We start from the raw sequence: 9,728 nt of genomic DNA, 5'->3' as shown, positions 1-9,728 counted from the left end.
TTAAATAAAAATAAATAGATAAATGAATGAATGAATAAATAAATAAATAAATAAATAAATAATGCACCACCAGACGCAACCGGTGTTTCTTGACTGGAAACTTTCCGGGGACTTCCGCGTGATCACGTGACCGCCAGTCACCAACATGGCGCCGCTCTTGGTCCCGGTATGGTGCGGGTTCAGCTTTCAGAGACGAAACTTAGCTCTCCTCCTTCAGAGATCTAGCTCTTATCATGCCTGGAGTTGTAACAGTAAGAGTGAATTCAAACGGAAACAGAGGAGCGCATATGAGGTACGCTGTAAATGAAGTGTGACCCGTGTCGGACTTTAATTAATGGCAACCTACCGGAGCTAACGGCTAACTCGCTAACTAACAAACAAGGACGGACGAGCTAGCAAGGCTAACGTTGCCATTTAGCTATGACTAAATTTCCAACGGGGTCACGTTAAGAAATAGTGTGTCGCATAAGCTGTTAATTAATGGGTAGTGTTTGTAAATAAGCAGTTTGTTGTTGGGATTCGTGTAAAGTAATATAAATACGCTTTACGTTATAAAAATGACTTTACCTGTCGTAGCGTTCAGGTAAAAAAAAAAAGAAAAAAAAGGAGTTATTTATATGGAGGTTTCGACAAATGTACAAAACTCATATTATTATTATTATTATTATTATTATTATTATTATTATATATTTTTTTTACCACTATAAGTTTCATGTAGTTTATGTCTGTGGTTTGAGAGTTCACTAAAGCTTTGACACTTAGGAAGTGTGCAATCAGGTGAGCAGTGTTTTCTCATGTCATGTAGTAGGGCTGGGCAATGTGATGATATAATATCGATATCGTGATGAAGTAGTCACAATATCATTATTATGTCATTATATGGATATCTTGGTATGCGATGCGTGGTTTAAAAAAAAAAGTCACTAGAGGTCACCGGATGATGTCTTGGACTAATCAATATCGGGATAAAGTATGTCACGATATGCTTTTCTGGTAATCATGAAATGTTTTTTTTTGTCATGTTGCCCTGTAACATACAGAAAAATGATCTTAAATGTGTTTTGCGCAATTCCAAAACGGACATTGTTTACTGATGACTTTCCCTCAGCACTGTACCCCAAACAGCTCCATACAACCTTACACAAGTGTGATATGAAATCATATATATATATATGTATATAAAATAAGTTTTGTTTTTGTTTTGTCAAGTTTCTTCATGGGAAAGTAACTAATGCGTGGTTCTAAAAGTCACTAGAAGGCACAGAATGATGTCTTGAATTAATTTGCATATTTGCTGAATTAAGGTGATCATCTGAATATCAAAAAACAAACTGGAAGGAAAACATCTGAAGGCATACTGCAGAGTGGAATACAGTAGAGTTTTATCAGAATAGAAACAATAGATTATAACTTATTTCTTAGAATCTTTGGTCAGGGCACCACACACTAACTATTTATGTATTTAAACAATACTGTAATTTCTGTCAAGCGTGCCTACAAAATTAAGCTGTGGTAGTGAGTGTCAGGGGAAATAGACCTGAAGGAACCAGTTACAGATGGAATAACTGTCTTTCATTACTTGTAAATTTATCCAAGAAGAGATTTCAAAACAGTGGGACATTGGTGGGTTCGTGGGACAAACAGTGGTGGTCAGTGATTGGTCTTTTGGGATACGGTGGTGGTCAGTCATTGGTTGTTGGGATACGGTGATGGTCAGTGATTGGTCGTTGGGGGACGGTGGTGGCCAGTGATTGGTCCTTGGGAAACCGTGGTGGCCAGTGATTGGCCGTTGTGGAACCGTGCTGGTGAGTGATTGGCCGTTGGGGAACCGTGCTGGTCAGTGATTGGCCGTTGGGGAACCGTGCTGCTCAGTGATTGGCCGTTGGGGATCCGTGATGGTCAGTGAATGGCCGTTGGGATCCGTGGTGGTCAGTGATTGGTCATTGTGATACGTAGTGGTCATCAGTGATTGGCTGTTGGGGAACCATGGTGGTCAGTGATTGGTCGTTGTGATACGGTAGTGGTCATTAGTGATTGGCCGTTGGGGAACCGTGCTGGTCAGTGATTGGTCCTTGGGGAACCGTGATGGTCAGTGAATGGCCGTTGGGATCCGTGGTGGTCAGTGATTGGTCATTGTGATACGGTAGTGGTCGTCAGTGATTGGCCGTTGGGATCCATGGTGGTCAGTGATTGAGTAATGAAGTTGCTAAAGTGGCCTAAAAAGTCATCAAATGTAGTTAGAAATCTTAGAAATAGACTTCCGGTCTGCACTCTGTCCCATATAGCTCCCTACACAAATACAGAGGAAATAATAGTTTATACACCCGATCTAGTAGGGCTGGGTGAAAAATGATCATCCCAATATTTCCTTATTAAAACATCATGATAATCCGTCATATGAATTCTGTTCAATTGAGCTCAGTATTGAGAAAATTAAGGAAATAAAACGTGAGTTTGCGGAAACTAAACAATCTTTGAATTGACAGACGCGAACATGAATGACACTAGGTTGGTTTGTACGAACGGCCCTACAGCATCCATTTGGCAGTATTTTGGCTTGAAATCAAACAAAAGAGGAAAACTGGAGGATCCGATCCAAGCTATTAAAAAAAAAAGGTAAAAGCCTGAGACTCTCAAGCGTCGAATCTCCGCTCCAATATCCAAGTCCATCATCCTAGAGGATCTATGTCTCTCAGACCTAGCTTTGCATAATTTGGCATTGTGATTAAAGGCATAATTTGCTAGTGATTAAAAAACACCAGCTCGCTGTGTTTACACACGTTTACAACCGCTCTGTAAACATTGTCATCGGGTCATGTTTCAGCCATCAGTGACTATGTTAACATGGCCAGCGGTAATCTAATTATTGTCCTTATTCTGAATAAGACAATATCGTGATTAAGGTGTTTACACGAGTCGTGTTTAGAATATTCCTTTCATGTTCCCGTTTTACACGTTATAGAACGTAGATCGATTAACGGCACACGTCAGTACGTCCCCACGCCACGCCGTCTGACGTTCCCTCTAGAATCTCAGGTCTGGCACGCAGTTCGTAAGACGACGACCGATAGTTCCACCCACTGTGATTTAGTGACATGACAAATTCTGAATAAATAATTAAGCGAAAGTAATTTAGTGTGCTGTAGATAAACCTCTGTCCTGAGGTTAAGTCTTGCTCTTGTTCAGTGAAAATAAGGTGAAAGGATCTGATCTGATCACCGTAACAACGACCACTTTATTAGGAACACTTGCACACATTCATGCGCTTGTCTAATCAGCCAATCATGTGGCAGCAGCACAATGCATGCAGTTAATGTTTGCATCAAACATCAGAAGATCAGCAGTTTCTGCAACACTCAAACCAGCCCTTCTGATACCAACAACCACGCCACGGTCAAAGTCCGAGAGTTCGGACACTTTTACCCCCCCCCCCCCCCCCCCACTCCCCCCGTTCTGGTGTTTTTTCCTCACATTGCAGTGCTTCCACATGATCGTCTGTTTAGATAACCGCATGAATGTACAGGGGTTCGTTATAAGGTGGACTTTGGTTGGAATATTCTGCAAGATTTAAAAACAAACAAACTGAAAAGCCTGCCTTTTAAAGAACAAACACAGCAGGTGAAGCTCAGAGTAATTCTACATCTATTGACAGCAAAGAGGGATCAACCGACAGGTGAATTCTCGACTTGTACAAAAAACGAAAGGGTCTCAGTATCACACTAGTCGCCACGTTAAAGTGCGGCTTTAGCGTGACCCGCCTCCGCGTAGAGGTCGTGGAGCATTGTCGCATTGTCACATGACCGCAGCTGTCGAAGCAAATGTCTGTCAAATTCCGCCACTTGTGCCAAGCTAAGATAAGGCCGCAGAAGCATTCCCTCCCTCCACGAATGAGATTAGGTAGCCGCGAGACTCGCGGTAACGGGTGTGCGTGTCTGCAGATTATCAGCACTCAGGCTTGCACAGAAGTCTATAAGGAGCACACTGGCTTCCTTTTACTGTTTTACCAGACGCTCATTGATTCGTCCTTAACGTTTCCTCGTGACGGAGTCCCGATCAGGGCCGATCCCAGTGCTTTAATAGCTCGAGTGAGGTTTGGTTGCGGGACCGAGGGATCGAGATTCAGCTACACTGTAGTAGAGTTCAGGAGCAGCACTTACTGATGCGGTTTCCTCGCGAAAACGTGAAGAAACGTGGCGCTATGAAGATGGACGTTTGAAGCGCAGAGTTGTGTAGAACGTCTCGGTTTGCGTGCTGATCACTGTAGCTAGCTACACACCTGGACGCCGTCATCGTCCCTGTGTTTCTTTCCACGTCACGTCGCTTTTTAAGTTAAGATGAGTTAGCTGGGAGTTGAAACTCCAGGACTTTCAGAGAGTTTCGCTCGAGCCCTTTCTCAAGCCGTTTAGCATTCGTTTATATTTAAGCGACTTGTGAGTGAGGTAGGATTCACCTAAAGCGAGGGGGGGTCTAAAGCATGTACAATCGTGTTGGTGCAGTGGCATGTGTGTCAAAGTGTTCTTTAATTAGTGCGGTATCTAATGAACCTTTTGTCAGGGGTTCTCGTTACTAGGCGAGAGTCTACGTATGCTAAAAATATAGGTTGCATAGGCACAAGTCAGGTTTGTCCTTTCAAACTGACAGGTGCAGATGGGAGATTTCAAAGCGCCTGTAATTGCACGCAGATTCGATGGACTTTCAGTTTTCAGCCGTGTAGATCTGCGCTCTGTTCCGAAACGCGAGCAAACCGTCCTCCCGTTGGTCAGAGCGCACGTGTTGACGTTCCGGGGTTCTGCTCATAGCGCTCGTCTGTTGAGACGGATGGACGGCATTACATTACGTTACGTTAACGGTATTCGGCAGACGTCCTTATGCAGAGTGAGTTATATTTTTTTATTTCACTTGTACATCTGAGCAGTTGAGGGTTAAGGGCTTTGCTCAAAGGCCCAACAGTGGTAGCTTGGCAGTGCTGGGGTTTGAACTCGCATCCTTCCATCACATCAGTAGCCAACCGTCTTAATCGCTGAGCTGCCACTGCCCCAGCAGCGCCGCAATAATACCAATTTATTATTTTTTTGCTCTTATCCTGTTTATCGTATATTACATACATGCGCTGGTCACTTTAATAGGACACCTGCCCATCCATGCGTTTACCCAGTCGGCGAATCGTGTGGCAGCGGTGCAAAGCGCAGTTCAGACAGTTGAAGATTGGGGGGAAAAAAAAGGACCGTTTTCCATCCCATTGGCATGTCGTGGGTTTCATGTCACATTCCCCTCCCGCCCCCTCATTCTGATGTGAGATTTACCTGAAGCCCTTTATTTCTATCTGCATGATTTTATGCATCGTGCTGCTTCCACATGATTGGCTGATTGGGATAAGTGCATGAAAGCGCAAAAAAAAAACAAAAAACAGCGGTATAGATGTTCCTATTGAAGTGGCCGGCGAGCTTCTGTCTTAAACTTCAGTCTTATGGCTTTCAGTGCCTTTTTCCTGTGTGGTTCTTGTGTGCTTAAGTGTGACCTTTTACACAGCACGTTGCTTGAGTTAATGGTGGCTGGTATACCGGTAGAAACGAGGCGTATTATACAGTCCACTGAAACAACTGTATTTCTTTGGCTGGGTGCATTATGGGTCACTGGTGGGCTGTTTGTACATGAATAAAACATCACTAAACTAAAACTAGTATCTTTTCCACCCACCCAGAGAGTGAGGCTTTTCAATATCAAATCGTGTGTGTGTGTGTGTGTGTGTGTATACTAGTGTATATTAGCAGTACACTTGTACAGGCCACTGAAACAGTTGTATTTCTTTGGCTTGGTGCATTATGGGTTCGTAAGAAGATTTGGGTCAGCTGGTGTTCTGGTAAAACCACTTCAGAGCCATTTAAGACACTTTTTACACTCAAGCTGTTTGTATTATTTTATATATATATATATATATATATATATATATATATATTTTTAGCCTGACTTGCATGGACTAGACAATCCATCAATAAACTATGAGAAGAGTAGCAAAGAACTCGGCTAGCACGTCATTTAATAGCCCAGGATTGGTTTAATAGCTCTTTCTCACAAGCAGATTTGTGTCTTTACTGTTCCATTTTGTGTTCATTTCACTCTTTTTTTTATTTTTTTATTTTTTAAAGTCGATTTTCCGTCTCGGTAGTTGTAATCAGGCCTCAGGTGGCTCTTCACGTTAAGTCGTAAAAGACTGCCATTCATACACACGCCATTAAGTGCATTTTTGTTGTAACATCTGAATGAGCTGAGGACTTTAATGCCCAGTTTTAATTCTTGACCGCTCATTTGGTTTTCAATTTGAATACGGGTTTATGCCTCGGTATGAATTCATCGTGAAATTACGGCTCGAGAACTCTGAATACTGTCGGGTTAGGTTTGCAGGCATTTCAGCGTGCCAGTACAGAGCTTAAAGTGGGATCTTTTTCGTCGGCTGACTGTTTGTTTGTTTGTTTGTTTGTTTGTTTGTCGTCCATGCTCATGGTCTGTGTAAGATTTTCAGGATTGTGCAGTCCTGTCTATCTTTTATGATCTATTTTGAGCGCAGTGCACATAGCGTAATACAGAACTCAGAAAAGGTTCTGCGTTTGTGTGGGATCTGTCACGGTGTGCACTTTGACGAAGGTCCCAATGTGTTCTTAAGGTGTGCGGAGAAATTATTTAAAATGTGGTATGAAAGCAAAGTAACAGAGTCGTCGTAGGGTGTTTATAAGTAACCTTTTCACAGGCTCGCTTTGAGTGAGTTTAGCATTGGATGCCATCCATTTTCTATACCGCTTATCCTACAGGGTCACGGGAGACCTGGGGCATATCCCGGGGAGCGTCGGGCACGAGACGGCGTACACCCTGGACGAGGTGCCAATCCATCGCAGTGTATGATGAAATGAATATTCATAGTATTTTTAAAAAATCTATCATTTTAGATAGGAAATCATTTTGAAAATATTTCTTATGCCTTAGTAAATGGTTTTATTTTTCCTTCAGTGGGTTTACTGGGCTCCGATAGTTAGGCAAGAACATAACCGAGAAGCCACACCGTAGAAAATAGATATGAATAAACACAAAAAATTGTTAAAAAAAAAAAAATAATTATGGGAAAATGTTGCCTCAGAAACTTCTGAGGTACAGTCTTTTTTTTTTTTTGGTCTTTATTTGTGTTGAGTGGTCAGCTTCGGCTTGGACTCGTCTAACTCAACATGCCTCAGAGGTGTGTGCTTCCTCCCAAATTTTATGCAAATTACCAGAACGTAACAAAAAAGCGCACAGCAGAACGATACTTACGGACCTGACTGTATGCTTTTATGTCCATGATTTTAAGTAAAAAAAATTATCCTAATATTTATAATTGTTAGCTTGTCCAATTACTTTTGAGCCAGTGAAAACAGAGGGACTATGTATTTAAAAAAAAAAAAAGATTTTTTTTTAATGGCTGTAAACCCCTTGAATTAATGCTGATAGTCTACACTTCAATCCCAGCTTGATTGCTTCATTTCGAATCTATTGTGGCGGTGTACAGAAGCAAAATTATGAAAATTGTTTCACTGTCCAAATACATCAGCGGCCCCCCCCCCCCCCCCCCCATGTATTTGGTTATTAATGTTCTGACTGTTCCACTATACTATAATATAATATATTTCGTTATACTATAATGTAAAGGTTCCCTTTGTCTTAATCATAGCATTTCTGCTTTTACATTTGCTTTTGCTTTTGCCCTCATGTGGCTTTTGCCTGGCCCCCATTAGTGGAAAAAAAATGCACACAAAATGCTTCTCTTCTGCTTTATCTGCTCTTGTAGATTTTGGTTTAATCAATGCTTCTTTGTTTTTTTTTTTGTTGTTTTTTTATTGTTACAGAGTTTCAGTCTGTCATCAACATGGACATCAACACGAGGAGATACCAGTCGACAAATACTGGAAGCCATGAAAGTACATATTATGACCTTCCTTGTATCAAATGTTCTTATAAATGCAATCATCCATGTTTTGGATTAGGATTCTCATTGGATTGGGATTCTCATTCACATTGGATTGGGATTCTCATTCTCATTGGGATTCTCATTCTCATTGGGATTGGGATCCTCATTGGATTGGGATCCTCATTGGATTGGGATCCTCATTGGATTGGGATCCTCATTCAGTTGGGATTCTCATTGGATTGGGATTCTCATTCTCATTGGATTGGGATTCTCATTGGATTGAGATTCTCAGTTGATTAGGATTCTCCTTCAATTGGGATTCTCATTCTAATTCAGTTGGGATTCTCATTCGATTGGGATTCTCATTAGATTGGGATTCTCATTGGATTGGGATCCTCCTTGGATTGGGATTCTCATTGGATTGGGATTCTCATTGGATTGGGATTCTCATTCTCATTGGATTGGGATTCTCATTGGATTGGGATTCTCAGTTGATTAGGATTCTCCTTCAATTGGGATTCTCATTCTAATTCAGTTGGGATTCTCATTCGATTGGGATTCTTATTCGATTGGGATTCTCATTCGATTGGGATTCTCATTGGCTTGGGATTCTCATACAATTGGGATTCTTATTTTCATAGTATGGGATTGGGATTCTCATTATATTATCTCATTTTGAGATAATTGAGCTCCTACACACAGTTTTTCTTTTATCTTGTATTATCTGCTCCGATATAAGCTTGTAATTGATACGGGGTTATAACGCACTCAATGTAATTTATTTTCCCATTAAAACATAAAAAAATATATATATATATTTCTCAAAGACTTGATCTACCGACGTATTCCGAAATCACTGTATAAATGCCCATCTTGATGAAAACAGTATGGTTAATCTGTATATTTGTCTTTCAGCATGTAAAGATACCAGACAGAACATGCTGGCATGGTCAAGCAGGGGGAGGCCTGAGTGCAGATCCCAAAAATGTGGTAAGCTTTACTGTTTGAAACTACTCTTTACAACCATGGTGTACAAAAAAAAAAAAGCATCATCCAAAACGCACAGCACATCAAACCTTCAGGCGCTGTAGGTCTTCTGTTCTAATCTTTAACTGTCCAGTTTCAGTGAGACCGTGCCCACCGTCGCTTCAGATTCCTGTCCTCGGCCGACAGATGCAGAACTCATTCTGGTCTTCTGTTGTTGTAGCCCCAAGGTTCTGCGTGTTCTGCTCACCAATGTCGTAAACAGTGCTGTAAAGTACAATCATAAAGACTAACCTTCCTGTCAACTTGAACCAGTCTGGTCGTTCTCTTCGGACCTCTCTCCTCAACAAGGCGTTTCTGCCCGCAGATCTGTCCCTTTCTGGTACCAACCATCACGCCACAGTCAGAGTAACCGAGATCATGTTTTCCCTTCCAATCCGATGTTTAACGAGAACCTTCACTGAAGGTCTTGATCTGTTTTGACTTGATTTTATGCATTACACTGTAGCCTGGGATTGGTAGGATTATGACTATGATTATTACATGAACGAGCAGGTATTATAGGTGTTCTGACTAGCTCAGTATTTACACGGGACTGAAATCGAACCAGTTTTCTTGTCATTGTTCAGACAGAGAAGTGAAGTGAAGCTCATCACTTGTTTTAATTTGATTTATTTATTTGTTTTTCATTTTCTCCTCAACATGTTGCCTCATTGGATGCATCCAAGCACAGGTGTTGGCTGTTTTTAATTTGATTTATTTTGTCCCATTGCCATTCTGCCAGTGCCTCATTTTTTTCTGTTAGCATATT

The 9,728-nt window shown here is 41.4% G+C and overlaps 1 protein-coding gene across 1 annotated transcript in view; it reads left to right on the top strand.

Moving 5' to 3' along the window:
• Window positions 1–111: 111 nt before the first annotated feature.
• The window catches only part of abcb7 (ATP-binding cassette, sub-family B (MDR/TAP), member 7), a 33,324-nt gene continuing 23,707 nt past the window's right edge, over window positions 112–9,728 (top strand). Inside the window, exons 1-3 of the mRNA XM_017474419.3 lie at window positions 112–292; window positions 7,872–7,943; window positions 8,849–8,923. Coding sequence (XP_017329908.1) covers window positions 146–292; window positions 7,872–7,943; window positions 8,849–8,923 — 294 coding nt within the window. The 5' untranslated portion in view covers window positions 112–145. The remainder of the gene's footprint in view (window positions 293–7,871; window positions 7,944–8,848; window positions 8,924–9,728) is intronic.

Source organism: Ictalurus punctatus, chromosome 8 (genome assembly GCF_001660625.3).
Source record: "Ictalurus punctatus breed USDA103 chromosome 8, Coco_2.0, whole genome shotgun sequence".
Lineage (NCBI taxonomy): Eukaryota > Metazoa > Chordata > Actinopteri > Siluriformes > Ictaluridae > Ictalurus > Ictalurus punctatus.
This window is presented reverse-complemented; position numbering and strand designations above follow the sequence as displayed.